Raw genomic sequence first — 23,148 nt, forward strand, 5'->3', positions numbered from 1 at the left:
TATTAGACTCTCCTCATATTCTTTAGTATTAGGAATAATATAGGCTATTACAGCTTACTACTTGGCACCGTCTGTTAGAATTCTTGCTTCCGCATCATCTGTGGCTTTATCAGGGCCTCAGATCCGCCATCAGCTGCTGGCAGAAGTTTCCACATTGAAATTAGGAGGTTTCCTTCGTCCTAACGGGCGATTGCCTTTCGCCTCATTATTCCTCCGTTGTCCTCCAGACTTCCCCGCGCCCCCAAAGGGTCTCCAAACATGGAAAGATCAGAGTTAGGTGACAGAGCCTGTCTCCTTAACTCTGCACCGCCCTGATGCCACCACCGGAAGTCCTGAGAGCAAGTTCTGACTGAGCTCCTGCTTCGTGTCTGCAAGCCATCCCCTCCAATTTGTGACACCACACCTTTACTGTTGCATTCACACAATAAGCTAAGCCAACAATAAACAAACCAGGTATATTGTGATGGGTGAATCCAGTGACAAAGCTACAAATGCACTGTGAGACCTCACGGTTTATTATAGCTGCAAGTTAATTAAAGATGTAATCTCCTAAGTGATTTAAATACTGAATCATTATTATGCACCTTTTATTAGGAAGGAAGGAAGGAAGGAAGGAAGGAAGGAAGGAAGGAAGGAAGGAAGGAAGGAAGGAAGGAAGGAAGGAAGGAAGGAAGGATAAAAATAGATTAAATTCTATTTTAGGCTTTAGTGAATCTTTAACTACAAGTATGAATTGGACTACTTTATCCTTCAATTATTTTCAAAAAGTTTAATTCCAACTCAATGATGCAATTATATTCCTATACAATTAACATACCTGGACAGTAGAATGAGTTTTAAGAAATAAGCTACTGTACTTGATAAACTACAAAACAGATCTTACTAATATATTTGCCGATTCCTTTCATCATTTTTTGATGACTCTATGTATGATCCATAGGCATTTCACCCTGAACCTTTTTAATAGCTACTTGTTTGAGGAATCTGATATCAGCTGTCTTTTTATTTATACATATCTACCACTGTATTAAAAAGTCTTAATCCACTTACCATGAACCTGCTTTTTTATCTCTTTGGCAGCATCCAACCATGTCTACAAGAAAATAGTAAATATTTATCATCTGAAATGTTGAAAAATAACATCATGTGAAAATGTATTATTGCTGCATTAATACACCACAAAGCTAGCATAATAATAGAATAAAATTACAAATATTACTAACATGTTAACATAGTCAAGCTATTGACATAACTCCTGATGATCTTAAATGATCTTCTAATAATAAAGTGAAAAATAAACAATAAAATAAAAAAATACACAGACACACTATCAATATTAATTGTTGCAGAATTCCAATTTTACAAGCCTGGAAATTTTTGGACAGTTTTCAAGTTGAAAGCAAAACACAACTACCAACTCCCTCCTCCCCAATTATACAAGCTCTCTATCTATATATGTAGATATAGTATGTGCATGTACATTGGCCTGCTCAGAAATTTCAGAAGCCATTGGAGACAGGTGCTGTCCATGGTACTGATCTATCCAGAAGATCTTCTACCAGTATGTGCAGCAGTGTCCAGTTTAGTACCTTTCTGTGTTAGAGCCAATTTCTACAAATTTAGCAATGTCAGGTTGCATGCACTTTATTATCTGTTCTCCCAATAAAATTCAATTCTTCTCCACCATTCCACCAAATGTAAGAAAATTAATTTCCCCCAATGACCTACTAAGAACATTTTTGTGTATAGTTTTCTTACCTTAGATGTTGGGGTATCCCATATGGCCAGTCCAAAATAGTCCTCTTCCAAAAGGTTGAGGTGATCGCATACTTTCTTAAGAAGATCTTGTCCTTTGGCATGTTTCTGTAGAAGAATACAAATAGTTTGGCATTTTTTCTATACAGAATTACAGATAATTACAGTAAAGGTTTATTTTTAGCTTTGGTCCTAGGTGGGGGAGATAAATAAATGAATAAATGAATAAATAAATATTTCATGAATGGGCATACAAGCATACTTGAGAATCAAGTCTTTCTTTGATAAAAGCTGTTCATCATTTACTATCTATACTCTCTTCCCTGGGATAATTCTTTAAAGTATTGGAAGGTTGCAGTCATGTTTCCTCTTAGACTCCTCTTCTTTAAACTAAACATATCCAATTCTTATGATATAGTGTCTAAGCTTGTCACTATCTTTGCTGCTTTTCTCTGTATTCTAGTTCCTTAGCATTCATCTTGCCTTGTAGTGACAAAAAATTAAAGCAGTAATTTAAATGCGGTCTGACCACGTCAAAGTTACGGGAATGATAATTCCATCTATACTACACTGGTGCAATCTAACCAGTGTAATGCAGAGTGGAATAATCAGTTCTATGATCTTGACATTATAATTCTGTTAATGCCATGCAAGACTGCATGGCTCTTTTGGCTCATGCTTAATTTATGGTCTATCAAGACATTCAAATCCTGCTCACAAATATTATTGCTTGGCCAAGTACCACCCATTTTGTACCTGTTTTCTTTTACCTAATGTTCAGAACCTTACATTTTTCATCACTGAACAGCATTTTGTTGGATAGGGCCCAATATTCAAGTGTATAGTTCCTTCTGAACCTTGATGCTCTCTTCTGAAATGTTAGCAATTCTCCTAACTTTGCATACCTTTCTTCACGTTAGGTACAGATATTTAACCAATTGTGAATCCTGCAGTGAGTTACCCTGTGGTAAGATAGGCAGCCAATATATATATCGTTGATGTTACTAAATGCCTTACTGAAGTCTAAGCACACTCCATCTATAGGTAGTCCGCATTGAACAACCACTTGTTCAATGACCATTCAAAGTTATGATGGCATTGAACAAGGGTCATTTATGGCAGGTCCTCATAGTTGCAACCAGGCTGCCACAGTATTCCAGTGGTCATGGGATAATTTGGGCAGTTGCGACCTACTTGCAATTATGATGATCACACCATCCCACAGTCATGGGATCAGCAGTGATTATCTTCATTACTAACTTAAGAAGCAGTCATTGGAGAAGCCATCAGGACGTTGCAAATGGCAAGCACATGACCCCAGGATGCTGCAATTCTGCAGGAGTCAATGGCAACTGGGACTGCCACAACCACCGCTGTAAACTGGCAAGGCAAATAAAAATTATTTGGCACAGCCTATTTTTAACAAACCCATGGAAGTTCTAGTAGTCACCATCCACTTGATACTAAAAAAATAGTTAAATGGACAGAACAACAGATAGTTGAATTATGGCTGGTTTATTTCATCTGTATTTCTCCACAATTTCATAAACCTGATTTTGGCTGATGGCCAAACTGTAAGTTTCCACTACAGTCTAAAGATTATAAATCAATATAGGAGCATTCCTTGAGGCACTGATGGGTGAGTGTTTTTTTTTCCTTCAAGCATCAGCAAGCCTTTCCCTCCCAGCCCACAAACAGATGTCAGGCTGAAAGGATATAAAAAGCTGCTTTATATCATCAGCCTGTTGTCTTCTCTGCTAGTAGCAGTTCTCCAAGGACTTCAACCTAGGATCTTTAATCAAAGATGATACATATGGAATGCAAGGCAGTGAAATCACGATTTTACCACTGAGCCTCCCATCTGAAAAAAGAATCTCCAAATTAGCATTTTTGTTCAACTTCCATTCTCTACATGTAGAATTAAAGATTACACTTCAAAGGTACACACACATAAAGTAACCACTGGGTAAAATAATATTAATAGCAATGTTTTTAATACCACTATATAATAATGTAACATTCATACACTAACTAAAACATGTAAAGTCAATTAAAACAATGATTTTGCTCAATCAGCTAGAGAAATACAGAAAACTTGGCCATAAATATGCATTTAGATTTAATTAGTGACTCAAAATATCAATGAACTTTTAAAAAGAACAGTAATACTTAATTCCCAGTCTGTGCAACAATCAAACAAAAGGGACAAGGTAGTGTATCATATGCAACTTCTGTTATCCATAGCTTTAAAGGTGCAACAACTATGTTTTTAGCAAGGCTCAAAGACGTCTGTAGTATGTTCCAATCAGTTCCTCCCATACCAATATCAAGTCTCTTTGCCTTACACCCAATGTCATTCATTCCCGATAACATATTAAACATAAAAAGCCACTGATTGCTAAAAAAAAATTAACCAGATTCCTGGGGCCAATTATAAAGTAGTGGCTCCTCCAAATAGTTATTTTATCAGTGCAATTTTTTTAAAAATGAACTTTGTAATTTAAAGATAGGGTGGATTTGTTTAGGCTACTATAGGGAAAAATAGGGTGTTATATCATTTCAAAAAGATACACTGGATCAGGCCAATCACACTCTCCCCCCCCCCTCCATAATAGTTACAATTCAGAAAAACAATCCGTAATATATAAATATACTTACATCCACAGAACACTCAAAAATTGTATCATCCAGTAAGGTAATCTTGCAATGCATGCTATTTCGGGGTCTTCTTACAGTTTTGGAAGCACTCTTTAATTCTTTTTCTACCTTTCCCTTGTTTTCTTTCTTTTCACCTGTATTGGAACACTCCACCTGTTCTTTTTCTTCCTTAATTTCAAGATTTATGTCCTCTGGATCTTGGTCCTGATCTTCTCTCCTATCCTCTTGAGCAGGCTGAAATCATTAAAATATTCTAACATAAATAAAATATTTTCCTATGTGTTTATATTTGTACTGTATTTTATAAATCTTTATTACTTAAAATACTTGATAAGTAAAACATTTTAAAACCAGGAAACTCTTTAGCTGATTGATGTATGCGTGTGTGTGTTAAACTTAAATACCATTATATAGCTTTTCCAATATAATTTAAAATGTAACAAAATACCTTGTTCCATAAATTATACCTTAAAGATGTGAAACATTTCACAACTTGAACCTAAACAAACTTCTTCAAAATAAAGTTGTAAAATATGGACTAATTATTTTACAAATGTACATGCTGCCTACTGCCAAATGGCTCTAAGTGGCACCCACATAATCAGTAAAAACCATAAAGCAGCAGCATAAAAAGTATCTAAAATCCCTATGCAAATGAGCGGCATGCCTCAACTCCAAAGGCAGTTTGTTTTCAATTATGGCTCGATCACTGGAAAAGCAGACATTTTGTGGATGTTAGACATACCCGTTAAAGCCAGAATTTAAGACAGGATGGGGACAACTGCAAGTATCTTTGACACAAGCTTTGTGAGGCTTTGTGCACCCTGAACTGGGACTGGAAGGCCCTGTTAATTCCTTGAATTGGAATTGGAAGGCAGTACAGCAGTTTCAATATTAGTGTAATAGAGCATTTATATTTTCCTGGGAATAAAACCCATGAAAGTCCCCATAAAAATATATTCTGTTTTATTTATATTAAACTAAATTACTAAATAAACTATATTAAATTAAAATCATATGAATAATATTAAGAGGACTCTCCCTAGAAATCTAAGCAGTTGGAAAGTATTACATTTACATGATATTTACCTGAGTTTCTGCACTGCTGAGTGAGTGAAGATCTAAAGATGGATCAGTCCTAAGTTCAGGTTCAGGAGCTGCTATTGGGGCTTTCAGCAAAATCTCTTCATCGAGATCAACTTCTATATCAGTCTCTTTCTGGTGTTCTTCATCAGGTTCTTTTGTTCCTGCCCCGTTGCCTTCTTCTTCTGATACCTGAGATTTGGGCCTCTTGAGGAGTGATGAAAATAAGCGTGACAGGCCACGAGTTTCAGAACTGCATTCTTTGTTCCTACTCTGATCCTCTCGGGTGGGTGTGTCACCATTAGATGCTTTCAGCTTCTTCTTGGATGGATTATCCCACTCGGGTGCTTTCTCCAGAAGAGATTCCTGGGGACCAGTTTCAGCAACCACCTCTTCCTCTTTTGGGAGCTGCTGTTTAGGAGTCTCAGAATCTGCCACTAAACTCTTTTCAGTTGTCATGTTTCTAGTGGCAGAAAAATAAATAAATTGAAGACAGGAAATATTAATACAAAGCCACATTTTTATGTTAATAAATAGCTACCTCATTTTTCTTAATCCAGAAAAAAATACTAATATTTATAATTCATAAAATTTCTTTTCCAATGCATCATTTCAGTAAATCGAGGTGTGCTGTATATTTTTTAATGTACTGGATGTGAATTCTTTGTGATTACAATATTCAGTTTATCAGGTACAAAAAATAAAATCCAATGCAAAATTTTTAAAACTGAAGACTTAAGCAAGATTGCCAAAATTAACTTTGAGAACTTTGTTGTGTACTATATGGATTACTCTCAAGGCTTTCTGAATGCTTCTTACTTATAAAACAAAACAACAGTCTACTTGAAAATGGTTCACTAACACCTAGGGCAGAGGTAGGCAACCTTGGCTCTTTTATGACTCGTGGACTTCAACTCCAGCATGGCTGGCTCAGGAATTCTGGGAGTTGAAGTCCACGAGTCATAAAAGAACCAAGGTTGCCTACCCCTGATCTAGGGGAATGAGTATATTAACAGTACAATGAAGAGCCATAATCAAAGGCTAATCAAAGGCATGTAAATTGAGTGTTTCTATATTACAAGACCCACTATTTCTTGCCACAGAGAGAATTCCTCAGAAGACAACTTAATGCACTTGGATTCCCTATTTATATACAATCTGAAAACTACTGAATTATATTACCAATAATAAAATCAGGTTTGGGTGGTAACGTTATACAACAAAAGCCAGTTACACATATTCTGACCATCTTATTTCTGCCATCACTTGCCTCTTCCTGCTAACTTTGATAGAGGGGAAAATCCAATATAATTATGTCTCTGGAAAAAATCAATATATCAATATATCTAAAAGAACAAGAATATATCAATATATATATCAATATATCTAAAAGAACAAGAAATGCAGCTTTCCTTCATCTTCTTTGCTAATAGACTCAAATACATTAGGTAGATGGGGAGAAATTATAATAATTGATATTATTTAAAAAATCACACTCAAGCTTCAAGTCCAGATCAAAATGTGATATGAAAACACAACAGAATCCAGAAAGTGAAAGGAGAGTAGCCATTTGCGAATAAACAAATGCCAAACAAGTTTATCAAACCTGGGAAAGTTCATCAAAACAGGTAATCAATGACTTAAGAATTATATTCAGTAATTTACTGTATTTGTCCAGGGAGAAAGTAAGGAAGACTATTTCTACTGATTAGATGAATAGCAGGTAAGCAACAACAAATTATTTCCACAATACTTTATTCTGAGAAATCATCCCTCAAAACAAGGCATATCAACCTGGCTGCCTTTTTGCTTTAGTATCTTGTTCTGGAGGTTAGAATGAGACATCAAGTGTTCTTTCACTTCCACATCTTAGTCTGAAGGCTCTTAAAAATCTCCTAAAAAGATTAAGCATTATATTGGCCTCTGCAGCTACTAAAGTGGAATTACATGGACACCTTTACTACGTGTCATAAGAGGTCTAGACCTGCCTAGACAACATTTTTTGGATCAAAGCTATTAAGCAGAAGGCAGAAATTGGTTTCACAAAACAGGAGAGAAAATATCTGAATACATTCTATCAACTACTCTATATCTCCTTTTGTTCTACAGAAGAGCTTCAAACAATAAAAGCTACAAAAAATATACAAAGCTAAAAAATACAACCCCTTTTTTTCCCTTTACAAAACAATGTATGCCTTTAAGCAATGTAATTTTATCCCATCATACTGAGCGCTACTAAAATCTAATGAGCTTTACAATACTGCCTACATAAAACTATACATATTTCAGGGGAGATAAGAAAACAGATTTTCTGTTGGAAAGCGGCTAGTTTATCAAGTGATACCATGTTTAGCATAACTATATAGAAAAATAAGGTTATATGTAAATTACAGTAATCACCTATATAAAATACTTAAAAGATTTTATGAGTTTCACAAATATTAGCTCAATAATGATCACAGTTGTCATGTAATGTAGTCCAAATTTCAGTCCTGAACTGGAGTTGAGAAAACTTTTCTCCAGATGTGGCACAAAATAGCTCTATGTGCATTTAACTAAACTATTGCCACTTAAGTGGGGGTAAAATGTACATTTTCAAATTTTATATTTTAGCCTTGAAATCAGTAGACATATTTTTTTGATTACTGTAAATGCATACTTGATATAACACATCTGGAGGACTTACTATACAATACATTGCAGATTTCAATTCCAATGTCCTAAAACTATTTCAAATAAAAATGTTTGCAGTTTGATTCTTCAGACCAGTAAAATTCTAACCTCATCCAATTGCATTAGTTGCCAATATTAATTTTCCTATGTTATAATTAAATAATCTATCTGTGATTTCCATAAAAAGTGGTTTGAAAGTAATATAGAACTATAAAAGTATAGAATGAATGCTGTTTATACTTTAGAAATTACACAGGAATGTAGAAGCTAAAAACCATTTCTGGAATACTATCCTGTCTAACACAACCATAGTTGTAATGCTGACTCCTTCCCTTTCACCTTGTGTTTAATACAAATATGTTTATATTCTGCAAAAAGAATGGGGAGAAACTGAGTTATACTTTGGGCTATATGCCAAAACAACTTGGGAGAATACCAGCCAAAATAGAATGTTTTTACAAATCCTTCTACCACTCAAACTTTGAAGTGGAGAACCAGATATATGCTTACGTGCAGCTACAGCCATAATTGTTTTTTCAAAAAAGTAAACAACATAATTCCCAGGAGGGGGGATATTTCCCATTTTAAATATGGACACAAGACGTTTGTTTGCAGAGTTGTTTATAGTGGTATATTAGTGAGATATGTATCTTTCAAACAAACTCCACCTAAGGTTTCAGTTAAGTGAATGAATGTCTCCATGGTTTACTGTGAATTACATTACATCACAACATTTTCCAAATAAACGTAAGGAAAAATCCTGAAAGATACAGAGAGAGGCATGCACAACTATTTTACTACAGGTACTCGACTTACAACAGATCATTTAGTGACCAATGGCACTGAAAAGTGGCCTTAACCATTTTTCATACTTATGACCACTGCGTCATTCCCATGGTCATGTGATTTACGTTCAGATGCTTGACAACTGGTTCATATTTATGACAGTTGCAGTGTTCTGGGTTCATGTGATTACCTTTTGTAAACTTCTGACAAGCAAAGTCAATGGGGAAGGCAGATTCATTTAACAACCGTGTTACCAACTTAATAACTGCAGTGATTCACTTAACCAATGTGGCAAAGAAAAGTCGTAAATGGGATAAAACTCACCTAACAAATTTCTCAGCAACATAAATTTTAGGCTCAATTGTGGTTGTAAGTCAAGGACTACCTGCATATCCTTATTGTACTCTTTTCTGAACTTTAAACCTCCTAAACCATATCAAAGGGCTCTTTTTTATTTGCTCTATTTGTGGTGTTATGTTCCTCAGTTTCACTCCAACATCAGTCAAGACCCCTATTAATAATATTAATTAATATAATAGTAGCTCAGTCTGGAATAAATTCTCTTAGATACTATATTCATGCCACACTAATAGCCAAGATGCTAGGTTTTGATAGTGTAAATTTTGGTTTGATGGAGGTTGGCCACTGTAGTATATTTCTCTTCTTACCATTCTTCTGAATTCTCCATTTTGAGATTTTTTTTTTTAATGCAAACGGAGTTAATGAAGAATGTCTCAATAAAATACTGGCTCCCGCCAGTTACTCTATTACACTTCCTTCATTATATATTAGAAATACTCATCTATCAAATATTAAACATCTCTGATAGTATAATATTGCATATTTAATATAGTAACATATAATGAAGAGTGTTTTTACTACTGTACAGATCTATTCAAGAAAATAAAAAAGATTCTGTGCTTCTTAAAGGATAAAAAATTTGCATATCAAAAGTAATCCAATCAGAATTGAGCCATTTTATATTCAATAGCACATACTGCACTATACTTGTAATTTTTCTCTAGCTATGCTACAATGAAAGCAGCTTCATCTGTTGTCTAGTTGTCACTCAGGTTAATTAACTTAAATGTGTTCTACTGAATTAAGATTCAGAATGTTCAGAGTAACAGAGTGGGAAGAGACCTTGGAAGTCTTCTAGTCCAATCCCCTGCTCAAGCAAGAGACCCTATATCATTCCAAACACATGGCTGTCCAGTCACTTCTTAAAAGCCTCCAGTGATGACCACAAGGGTTTTGATGTTTATATCTATAAATATTCATAAACAAATTTTATGTTTAGCTAAGGCAATTTGTTTTCTTTTCATTAGAAAACTGCAGATTTGGAAAACTGGCCTCTGAGTATTAAACATGACAGTTAATGTAGCAAAGACAACAGGAAGTAAAAATATGCCTAACCTTTGAAAATGTTAGACCACACCCGTTTCTGATGAAGCAACACAATTACGTTTATCTTTGAAGCTGATAATTCACAAAGAAAATGTACAATAGTAATACAAAGATTTTTTTTTCTTCCGATTGTATCCGATTCTTGGAGACTGGACAAGTTCCTGTGGTTTTCTTGGCAAGGTTTTTAAGAAGCAGTTTGCCTCTTTCCTAGTTTTGAGAATATGACTAGCCCAAAATCGCTGGCTTTGTGTCTAAGGCGGAACTAGAACTCACATCTCCCGGTTTCTAGCCTGATGCCTTAACCACAACATTAAACTGGCTCTCTATAAAGATTTAATCAATGTATTTATAGAACACAAAATCATTTCTATTATTCATTTATCAGGCTCTATTAAACACTTATTTATAGCTATTTAGTGTCTAATATAACACTTAGAGAGGCTATGTGATCACTATTTGTGAAATTCCCAGCTGGCTTCCAATAAGCAAAGTTAATGGCAGGAGCAGGATTCACTTAACAATGGTATGATTCACCTAGCAACTGCACTGATTCATTTAACAATTGTGTCAAAAGAGTTATAAAATCAGGCACAACTCACTTAACAATTGCCTTGCTTAGCAACAGAAATTCTGGTCTCAACTATATTTCCTAGAATATAGTTTTGAAACCTTAACCTTATAATGACTAGGCAGCTAACCTACAAGCATAAAATATAGACAAATGATCAACACACAAAACAAAATTAATTGCTAATAGCAAGACTATTAGTTTTGTATTACACAAAAAGGGCTATAATTTGGCAGAGATATACAGTAGTCTATGAAATAGAGATATTAACCCCTGAACTGTATAAGCTTTTAAGATAATTGAAAAGACAAGTAGTCCTCAACTTACAAAAAGTGGGACTAGAAAATTTGTTGTTAAGCAGTGCAGTTGCTAAGCAAGCATCATGTGACTGCAGCAGATACAAATGGAGATCATGTGAACCCAGGACGCTGCAACTATCATAAATGCAAGTTGGTTGTCAAGCATCCAGTCCCAATCACATAACTGCGGGGATGCTGCAACGGTTGTACGTCACTTATTTCAGCGCTATTTTAACTTTGAACAATTGCTAGATGAATGATTTGTAAGTCAAGTACTACTTGTTAAGTGGTTTAGCACTGATAAAATTATTGTATCAATGGTCTGAGCCATTCAGTTATCCTTCCCATTTCATAACAAAGCATTAATGTTAATTAAATATTTTTTCCAAGAACTACTTTCTATAATTCAGATTTTTAAAATCTTCTACCATTTCTTATGGTGATAGCTCATAGTTTAAACAAGGGGCCAGTATTCACTAACCTTTCTAATATAAATATTAGATATCATTTTTATCCATTTTAATAACATTTGCATAATCAAGGAGATATTTGGGTTATGTTTAAAGTTTGCTCCTGATATCATAGAAAAGAATTTAAACAGTTGTGGAAGATGCTGTAAGCCAGACAGAGTTGCTTGCAATAAGTAACAAGTTTAATAAATAAGCAAAGAAACTTCACAGCTCAGAACTCTTTTCTTCAGCAAGCTCTTAAGTACACAAATGATGATGATCATGGTGTTACCCATTTTAATAACATTTGCATAATCAAGGAGATATTTGGGTTATGTTTAAAGTTTGCTCCTGATATCATAGAAAAGAATTTATACAGTTGCGGAAGATGCCCATTTAGTCTTGTCCGACTCTTGGTAATTTTATGAATCAGGTCTCTTCATGTAAGTTTATTTTAAGAATATACTTGAAAATCTCAGTGCCAGCATCCCAAAATGACAAACATAAAGATGTTCTAGACTAAATTTACTTCCTCTCTTTATCACTTTGCTTCCTGATAACACAGTATCTTATTTTTAAGGGGAGAACTGAATTATATTCTGCCTTTCATTTTGCCAGAGGGCCATATGATTATGAATAATTAAAAATTCATTTAACAATAACCTTGTATGAAAGAAATTCAGAATATATAGTTTTAAGAGCTTTACAAACAAAACCTCTCTCTGCTTATTTATAAATTATAATGGTTATCTCCTTTTCCCCCTTTTTATTATATCAAATAGTCAACTGTACTCGAGTTCCCTTAGCATTCTGCCTGCCTGCCTAATGAATAGCAGTTAACCCTTTATTTCCATTTCACCAGAATAACAAAATACTATTTCCTCAGAAATTATCAGTTTGTTTCCTCTAGTACAGGGGTATCAAACTCGCCATGTCACATGACGTGTCGCAACATATCGTGACTTTTCTCCCCTTGCCAGAGCTGGGGTGGGCGCAGCTTCCATGTGACACATCCGGCCCACGTGCCGGCAGTTTGACACCCCTGCTCTAGTATTAGAGATCTTATAAACTGTTTGCTTAGAAAGCTGTTTTAACATTACTGCTTCTTTTAGATAGGTAGCCCATCAGCTCTCCACAGACTTGATAAGAAATACATACATTGAAGGAAAAACACATGTGCTAAGAATAATGTATGAGGCAGTGGCAGCATCCTGTGAAACATGTAAGTTAACTCTCAGACAAGTTGCACTGAAGTATATGAGTAAGTGTATGCCTGAAACATTCCAATGCCCCTGACCACAATCTGAGTAAGGCACTCATCAAAAAACCTGGTACTGAGACTGGAAATCAATGAGACCTAAATTCAATACTACTTCCTTCAAATTGCTAATGTGGTGTATCAAAAAGTTAATATAAATCCACAACTACAATCTAGTAATTAAAAACATGGGGCCATGAAAAACCAATACAAGATATATGAAAATATGTAAAGGTAGTCCTCAACCTACAACCATTTGTTTAATGACCATTCAAAGTTACAATAGCACTGAAAAAAATGTCTTATGACCATTTTTTTATACTGACAACCACTGCTGCATTCCCATGGTCACATGATCAAAATTTAGATGCTTGGCAACTGGCATATATTTATGATGGTTGCAGAGTTATATGATCACCTTTTACAATCTTCTGACAAATAAAATCAATGGGGAAGCCAGATTTACTTTAACAATTGCATTACTAACTTAACCTAGTTAACACCTGTACAAGAAAGGTTGTAAAATGGGAAACATTCACTTAACAATTTTCTTGCTTAGCAATTTTCTTGCTTAGTTGAGGACAACCTATATTAAAGGTGTAACTGGACACCCTTTCTAAAAGGAGCTGGCAAGTAGTATGTTCCTAAGGGCAGCAAATACTTTAAAAATTACAACCAATACATTCAATCAAATCTGGTAAATAACTGTCAACCAGTACCAAAGTGTAAATATTGGAGTGACTTGATCATTGTATTCTGCTCCAGTTAGAAAGCCAGTTTGTAGCAATTGAAGTTTTCAGATGCTCTCTAATTATCTACTGTAACACACTGAAATAGTCAAGATATGTTATTAGAGCATGAATAAATGCAACTAAGTTGTATTTCATAGTAGTAAATTAATCATCTGTTAACATTAAATTCTATCAAGTCCAAGTCTATCATTTGTGTCTTTGACAAAGAATTTTAAGTAGCTCTCATTGTCCTGGAAGATATGAGATTTTTTTTTTCATATTGCTGCCTTTGGGGTGTCAAACTGCCGGCCCATGGGCCGGATGCGTCATGGTGAAACCGCGACCACCCGATTGCCGGCAATGCAAAAAAAAGTCACAATACATCACGACACGTGACGTGACATTGCACGTTTGACACCCCAGTAAGAAAAAAAGTATTTTTACACAGTTCCTCAATTATGCAATTTCTTATTGGTATCTTCAAAAGAGTATTAAAGTACACATAACAAATCTTGGAGGATAAGTTACTGATATCAAGCACCATATCTTTACTTATCTCTCATCTGCTTAAACTTATTCCAGTTCTCCTAATTTGATATTTATGACATTCAAAGCCTCATAACGTTGTTAATAAAAGGTTAGGCCCAATCAATATTGAATACTCTACTAGTATACAGTTGTAGTGTTGAAAGATTATTGTTGGAATTCTCTTATTAACCCAGAATTACAACATTAAACAAAACTCTGACAGCTGGCACAACTGATAACACTGCCAGTGAACTTAAGACAAACTGGGTAATTTCTTTTACCCACTGACTGTTTGGGGGAGGGGAATCCTGAATTCAGAATTGAAAGACTTCACCAAATTAAGGTTAAATTATTTAAAAATAACCTTTAAATCCAACATAGTGAAATGTGTTCAAGGCATATAGTGAAGTGAAAGCCAAAAATCATATTATGCTCTTAACATTTGACTGGAACATTTATGGAGATTCTCAGTCATCCAGATCATGGTTGTCCCAAAAATGCTTTTCAAATGGGAACTGGACTGTTTTTTCCATGAAAACATTTTGCTTCTAATCCAAGAAGCTTCTTCAGTTCTTTTATCTTTTATATTTATTATATAATAACAGCTAAATAACAGTATATCTAGTGGGGTTAATAGTTCTACAAACAACACAAAGCAACTGTAGTACTTTAACTATTCACTATTATATTAACATAACCAATCCTGGGCCCAAAATCATTTGTAATAAATAAGTATACAAACTTAAATCTTAGTGACTCCACAAAACATTTCATGTACTTTGGTAACTACCAATGGTTTGTCACTGACTTTATCTGAGATTTTTATACTGCCCAGTATAAAATTTCTCCATTTAAGTACTAACTGCTTAACTTTCTGAGAGCAGCTAAGTTCAACCAGGTTTGGCTAATTGCATGCAGCACTTCATCAAACTGAATTTAAGGCAACCATAGCTAAGTGAAAACTTACTAGATTTTTTTTAAGTGATCTGGGTACTTTTTAACTGATTAATTTCTATTACAGTAACCAACATATGGTTTTGCAATGAAAACAATACTTGTAAATGCAAGAAAACCAATCACGTAATATAACTTGGTTGCAGTTCCATATACCATCTTAATGTTAAAGTCTGTACAACTATCACAATCTTGCTTAAAGAATCACCCATCCTATTTAACATAAATTTACCATAAATGAAAAAGAATTCATATTGTTATCTCATTGAACAACTTTAAAGTTTTTTTTCCAAAATCTTACATCTGGTATAGGCTCCTTAGACCTTTAGAAAAACTTAAACTTAAAAGAAATCAAGCTAAATTACAATAAGACATATCTGCAAACCCCCCCCCCTTTAACATATAGAACCGAAATAGAGACAAACAAAATGTTTTCATACTGCATTTAGGACTAAGATGCATGACAATTAAAGCAATGTAGTTTCAGTTATTAACATTAAACGGAAATATTTAATCAGGGGTATCAGTAGGCCTTTATTATTTTTATTTTGAAATCCGTGACGTTACTGTCAGAAATAACAAGAGCTCCAAGGAACGGCGTTCACTTCATGTCAGTATGCAAGAGATTTCCTGTACCTGATCAGCTTTGTCTCTCTTCCCCCCCTCCCCAAAACGCTTACACAACTGCAGACGGCCCCTCCCCCTTCAAATTCAAAACTGTCGCGCTGTATCTCTGGTGCCATTAAAAAAAGAAAAAAAAGAAAAAAAAGAAAAAGAAAGCCCAGGAAGATGAAGATCTGAGAGACAGTATAAAAGAGGGCTGGCTCTCAATCCAGACCACACGTCTCCCCGCAAACCAACCGACCAGGGATAGAAATGGAAGGGGAAGAGCAGGAGGCTAACGCGGAAGCTCGCCCGCCAGCTCGCCTTTTAATCTTTCAACCTCGTCTCTCTTTCTCCCCCCTCCTCCCCCAACGACATTCGCTCGCGCGCGCGCTCCTCAATCCAAGGCGCTCACCTCACTGAGTCACACCGTTTTCCGTCGTCCCATAATCCCCTCCCATCTTCTGACCGGGAGGCGGCTGCTGCTCAACACGCTTCTTCTCCCCCAAGACAGCCCCGGCTCGCCAAGCACCCCCTTCTCCTCCGTCCCACACCTTCGCTGCCACCCCTCACCCCGCGGCGCAACCAAGCCGGACGCTCCTTTCGCACCTTAGAGCGAGGGACACCGCTCTCGCCGCCCGGGCAAAAGGCCAACGGCACCTGAGCGCCTCCCGGGGTCGTCCAGCAGCGGCCCCGCCCTGCCGGGGGAAGAGAGGAAGACCAGGTCGTTTCTCTCGCGCCTCGCCTTCTCCAGTCCCTCGGCCGTCCAGTCAGCCAACCCGCCCGCCAGGCAAAGGGATGGACGGACGTCCAGACGGATACCACCCCCCCCTCTCTCTCTCGGCCAGCACGACGCACCTCGCTGAGGTAAAGCGGAGAACCAGAAGAAAAGGGGCGCAGGGCGGAAGTCGCTTGCGTCGCCGCCTCACTTGCCTGCCTCCTCTCCCCAGGTGAGGATGCTGGAGGCCGATAGCCTTTCGCGAGGGCGCCGGCAGTGGTTGAAGGCCGCCCCCCCCCCCACCGTCTCGCCGCTTAGCTGGCTCTCGTTCAACCGCGCTCTCCCTCTCCTTCACCCAGCTCTCCTTCTCCCCCGCCCCATAACATAGTAGTAAGTTTCTATTGGCGGAGAGGAGAAGGCGGAGTTCCTCAGGAGCTCAGCCATTGGCTCTCGGCAGTGGAGAGGGAGGGAACCAAACGGAGCGAGAAGCAGAGGGGGGAGAGAGAGAAGACTGTGGCGGTGAGGAGGATGAGGCAGCGCGGGACGTGCGGAAGGCTTCGTGGGAGACGAAACGGCAGCGGCGAAGCGGAAAAAGCGCAAGCGCGCAGGATGAGAAAGGCGGCAGTGGCGGGGGGGGGGCGGTAGATAGGTAGCGAGAGAGCGCGCGCGCGTATGGCTCGCGACCTCTTCAAAATAAATGATTCCCAACGGCCATCTGGGTCAGTTATGAGAAAAGGGTGCGCGCGCATGCGCGCTCTTTATCCCCCCCCCCCCGCTTTCCATTCCCGCTATGGGAGTTGCGGTCCTTTCTGTGGATCGCCTTGGGGGCTTAACCTGCTTTTTCTTCTCTTCCCCAAAAAATAAAAGGAAGGAGATGGAGAAGATAACAATGGCTCGTCGGCCCCGACATCTTATCAAAAGTCTGACAAGGTGTAATAATAGTAAGAGCTGAGTGGACGAAGGGATCGAGGCATCCAATGGAGAAGAAGTCTCAAGCGCTGCGTCAGATGGAAAAAGCAGCTCAGCTTAAAGCGTTTTGCGTTTGCAGGAGAAGCTGAACCCCGGTTTACTCGATTAATCCAGCTTCCCGTGGCAGTCTCCGCACGCTTTATACTAATCCCTTGAGCTGCTGGGTCCACTCGACCCAAAAGGTGAAAAGATGGTGATTATTTAGTGAATGATTCAAGTTCAAGAAGCAAACCGTTTCCCAAAAAAGTCAGCCTACTGTTTTGTTTTTTAAAAAAAGGTTTTCCCAAGCATTTGGTATACAGAGAGGTACACTGCCTCTGAATGTGGAGGCTCCATCTCTTTGGCTTTTGTTAATCCTGTCACCTCACTGACTCAGTGATCTGCTCTATATCCTATATCCATTTACTATGTATTCTGTGAAATCCTTTCTTTTGTCTGCTGCACATCTGGTTTGATAAATACCTTCTATCAAAGCTGCCAACTGGTGCAGGATTCTATGAGAAAATGATCTTTTAATTGCATTGGTCCTGAATTTCTCATACAATCTTGCACCATTTGATAGCCTTGATAGTAAGTACTTAATGCCTAATATTGTTACACCCACATGAGAAATTACATATAGTCCTCAAGTTTACAACCATTAGTTCAGCAATTGTTGCAAGTTACAACTGGTGGAAAAAGTTACTTACAATCTTCACACTTAAAACTGATTCCACAGCACTTGTGGGTCACATGATAAGAATTTGGGAGCTTGATAACCAGCATGTACTTAAAACAGTTACAGCATCATGGATCATGTGATCACCATTGATGATCTTTCCAGTCAGCTTTCCACAAGCAAAGTATATGGGGGAACTCAGATTCACTTAAAAATCACAACAAAAGATTGGTCATAACTCACTTAATAACTACCTCAATGACAGATGTTCCAGTCCCAATTGTCATAAAACAAAGGATTACCAGTATCTTGGGGAGCAACTACAATGTCAACAGTGCTTCATACTATAAAGGGGCAGACCATCCCTCCTATGCATTTTACTTCTGCAAGTTCCTTGAAACAAATATCTACTGCTTTCTTTGCTATGGTATCATAACACAAGTTAAACACCAAGCAATAATGAAGTCAGGAAGTGTTGGCTCTACATATTTAAGTTTAGCATATGCCTTTTTAAAAACTTATAAATCTGAAACACTAGCTTGCTCAACGGAAGGAGGAAGTTGTAAAAATAAGGCTTTCATGGGGAAAAAACAGCTTCTATCACATATTTGCTCTGAAGAATGCTATACTAAGGGCACACACACATTGGGCAACTTAAGAGTGATGCAGCTGGCCTTCCTGCTATAGCAGCAAAAGGTGTTGCATGAGATTTTTTAACTATGTACAGGTCGTCCTCAACTTCCGACTACAATTGGGACAGGAATTACAGTCACAAGTTATGGTCATAAGTAAGTTGGACCTGATTTCACAAGTTTTATGGTGGCCATTAAGCAAATCATACAGTTGTTAAATGAATCCAGCTTCCCCAATGGGTGCTTTGTCACTGCAGGACGCTGCAACTGGTTGTAAATGCAAGCTGATTGCCAAGTGTCGCAGTTGAGATCATACAACTATGGGGTGGTGCAATAATCATAAATGAAACTACAGACTGTAAATCAATTTACAACTTTGAATCATCATTAAACAAACAGTTGTAAGGCAAGGACTATCTGCATTTTTCACAGTGGTGACATATGAAAAGGATGCATCCCCTTATCATAGAAAGGAATCTGGTGGCTCTCGGTAGTATGTGTCACAGCACAGGAGATACTTTACTCCCAGTCATTGAGCATTAAAACATCCATGGCTTCCGCTTCACGAAAAATGGGTGAAAAGTTCATGACACATCTACTACACATGCACATATCAACACTGCAATCCAATGATCTCTTTTTTCCTAACGCCTTTACCAACATTTATAAACAGCATGCCATTTACTACGCACAAGAGTTAAAAAAACAAAAAATCCAGGATTCTTAATATGGAAAGATTACAATGGAAAAGAATTAGAATTCTTTTCCATTGTAATAACCTTTCCATATTGTTTTTTTAATCTTCCTTTTACATACAAGGGAAGCTTAATCTCTCATACTGGCTTTGCATACTGCAGTAAACTATAAATCAAAGTATATAATGGTTGGGTTGACGCAAGACAGTAAGCCAAAACCAAAATCAATAAACTATAGATTTGTCCAATATGTGAACAGGCCTTAGATTTACTATTTTATATACTTCATGTAGATCCCATATTTTCTCTCATGCTTATTTGGGGACCTCCCCCCATTTTATTCCACCTAAAACAATCTTGGGCTCAGAGCAAGTGACTAGCCAAATATCACATAATGAATTTGGTGGTCAAGTGTGGATTTAAATCTGGGTTTGCTGATTGAGGTTTGACCCCATAACTGTTGTACTATCTCATTACTACATTCTCAAATATCTAATCAAGTGACATTGACAGGATCTCACTGCAGTGTTCTCTAATCTACAAAACAGGTATGGTCTCACTGTAGCCTTTCCACTGCAACATTTTCAAATAATCTGCAATTATTCTAAAGCAGTTCAATATTTCAAAAGCACAGCTTTAGCAATATGGATGTCTTTAAACTAGATATAAAAGGTGCAATTTTATGTATACTGATCCAAAGTAAGTATAGCTGAATTATTTGGACATATAATATTTACAATTACAGGTAGTCTTCAACTTATAATGGTTCATTTAGTGACCGTTCAAAGTTACGGTGGCACTGAAAAAAGTGATTTATGACTTAATTTCCCCACGACTGTTGTTGTATCCCCATGGTCATGTGATCAAAATTCAGACACTTGGCAATTGACTCATGTTTATGATGGTTATGCAATCATGGGATCATGCAATCACCTTTAGCAACCTTCTGACAAGCAAAGTCAATGGAGAAGCCTGAATCACTTAACAACCGTTACTAACTTAACGATTGCAGTGATTCACTTAATAACAATGGCAAGAAAGGTCATAAAATGGGACAAAACTTACTTAACAAGTGTCTCACTTAACAGAAATTTTGGGCTCAATTGTAAGTCGAGGACCACTGTACAACCTTGTATAAGAGATATTTAAAGGATGAACTCTGGTACTGAGTGTGAATCCACTCTTGGGTAGCGTTTTTAGTAGTTTGTAACATGCTTGCCAATGTTGTAACTGGAGCGCTTGAGAAATTTCACTGAAGGAGCAGTAGATAAATGCCACCTTTATATGTGATTTCACAGTCGAGGACCTGGATTACAATCCAAGAATTTTGATTGAAACTATTTCTATTGTAGCACTGAGTTGATCTCAAAGCTCAGCAGAGTCAGTGCTGAATAAAGCTTGGGTTGAAGACTAGCAGGCAAACCCAGGCCTGGAGATTAGGCCGAAAAGTCTAATGGAAAAGAATACCCTGGAAAAAGGCAATGGCAAATCACTTTATGTTGTTGCCAAAATCCTACATGGATGTGTCTTTATAGTTCCCAGGAATCAAATTCAGATTGACCTTGGCAGGGGGATCAAGCAGATCATGAATCCCTTTTAAAAATATTATTTGAAAGCATAAAAATATATAATACAATCAAACAAAGTAGAATTGTGTGATTGCAAAGCTTGATCCATTTTTAATCCAAAATGAAAGTTTGCTTTAAAAGAACGAGATTAAAGCAGTTGAGGAAATGGCTTTTGTTTTCTAGTGCACCAAAAATCCACGTTGCCTCTTGCTCCATGAAGATGGTAAGAAGTCCTTTAAAAGGGACATTTTCTACATTTGAAAGTTTAAATATCCTACAAGTGTGATCCCTGCATTTAAATGTTACGTAGAAGAGAGAGATTTGCCACTGTTGACATCATCAGAGTAAGGGCTGAGAATAAAGGAGAACCTACATGTGTGCTTGTGTGACCGTTTTTAACGTTCTATACCTTGACCGTTAAAAACAGTCATACAAGCACACGTGTAGGTTCTCCTTTATTCTCAGCCCTTACTCTGATGATGTCAACAGCTAGTTGACTCTTTTCTGTTGTGGTGCCAAATAAAGCAACCTGGGCCTATTTTTGTCTGCTGCTGCTTCTAGCTTCAGCAGACAGACAGGATACATATTTTCCAAAGGGGAAATTTTGGAATGTATTTCATATACTGTTGCCTCTGTTTAAAGTAACTAATACAATGTATTTTAGTGCATTAACAATTTTGTTATTCTCAAGTTTGTCACTTGTCAACAGAAGAGTTTCTTCAATCTTTAAAAGATTTTCCATTCAACAATGCCTTTATGTTGGAGGAACTATCTTCCATCCTTCTTTACTTTGATATTAACACTCTTTGAAAAGAAAATCAGCTTTGGAGGGATCCATGAAACATGTGTGAAACAGGTATGGTCTCACTATATGGTAGTAGGACTCCAGAAGAAAGGGGACAACTGCCTCCTTTCCTATGAGCAAGAAACAATGAGTGGACTTCTGCTCAATAAATGATTCTGAGAGTATTCTGGATCTAATCCATTACTCTCCAGTTTATTAATTTTAATCCTACACTATTAGATTATGCACATGTTTATTTTGATGAGCAAGACATAAATGTCTGAAATAATATGTAACTGTAAAACACTATCAGTGCTTTAGACAGTCTATTTGTCTTTTCTCCACGAAGGAGCTGGGGGCTATACATAGCAATATTTGTTTCTATATTTTTATAATTCATTGATAATTGTGTAAATAATACATGTAAATAATATGTGTAAATGATTATATTCTATTTTGCTTAATTTCTTTAATGCATTTATTTTGCAGGAAGAGAAAGCAGCCAAAAGGGAAAGAAAGTCTGAAAAAGTCCTCTTTTCACCTCGGTCTGTGTGCCAGAGCCAGCTGGCTGCAAACTCTCCATTCAGGGAATTTCAAAACATTTTCCCTCCTCTCTTGGGGCTCCTGCACAGACAGCCGCCCAGGAGGTGGGAGTTGCTAACAATAGACCACTCATGTTGCAGAAAAACACGCAGATGCAGCCCCCCACGTGCTGAAGGCCTTTTATGGAAAAAAAATGTTCCTGGTCATGCATATTAATGATGGCGGCCTCCTAGAAAGATTTCCTAAAATAAAGACATTTGACTACATTAAAGACAGCCAGCCCTTGACAGCTTCTTGAATGGATGCCATTTGAGGAGGCGTAACTGCTGCATCTTAGATTCTTTCAACTTGTCATTTAGCACAAAAACAAACATTGGTCATTAAGTGAAGGGTTGAAATGACATGTTTACAGCAGTGATCCTGGAATAATCATTAAGAGGAGAGAGAGGTGAAAGGATTAGAGCGTACAACAGGGAGACCAGAGAAGTTTATAGGCTTTCCAAGAAATTGGGGGAAGGAAGGAGGCTGAGCATTAAAAATGCAAAACAGCCATACTTAATCTAAGTTACATTGGAACGCTTTTCCCCCCAGAGATATTCCTCAGAAATACTGTTATTTTTATTATTTCATTTTTATATCTGAATGAAGGCCAGTCTGGGAGAGAAAAGATAATGATAGCTATTCCATGCTGGGTCCCATTTTACCTTCTACCATATATAGGCAAAGATGTATGCAGGTTGTTGTCAAAAAAGGCAATACGGCCACAATAAGGCAAATCTCTATACAAGCAACAACAACAAAAAAACGCATTGGTTGCACAATCATGCTA

The 23,148-nt window shown here is 37.2% G+C and overlaps 1 protein-coding gene across 2 annotated transcripts in view; it reads right to left on the reverse strand.

Annotated features, from left to right (window-relative positions):
• EPB41 (erythrocyte membrane protein band 4.1) overlaps positions 1-16,813 on the reverse strand; it is a 33,904-nt gene extending 17,091 nt beyond the window's left edge. Inside the window, exons 1-5 of one of the 2 annotated variants that reach the window (XM_015832092.1) lie at positions 16,611-16,813; positions 5,503-5,959; positions 4,414-4,647; positions 1,759-1,863; positions 1,051-1,093 (exon numbers count right to left, since the gene is read on the reverse strand). In XM_015832092.1, the coding sequence (XP_015687578.1) occupies positions 1,051-1,093; positions 1,759-1,863; positions 4,414-4,647; positions 5,503-5,955 (835 nt within the window). In that variant the 5' untranslated portion in view covers positions 5,956-5,959; positions 16,611-16,813. The remainder of the gene's footprint in view (positions 1-1,050; positions 1,094-1,758; positions 1,864-4,413; positions 4,648-5,502; positions 5,960-16,610) is intronic. The other variant, XM_015832084.1, reaches the window with a different exon arrangement.
• Between the last annotated feature and the right edge of the window lie 6,335 nt (positions 16,814-23,148).

The sequence above is a fragment of the Protobothrops mucrosquamatus genome, unplaced genomic scaffold (assembly GCF_001527695.2).
Source record: "Protobothrops mucrosquamatus isolate PMUCROS unplaced genomic scaffold, P.Mucros_1.0 scaffold_23, whole genome shotgun sequence".
Classification (NCBI taxonomy): Eukaryota; Metazoa; Chordata; class Lepidosauria; order Squamata; family Viperidae; genus Protobothrops; species Protobothrops mucrosquamatus.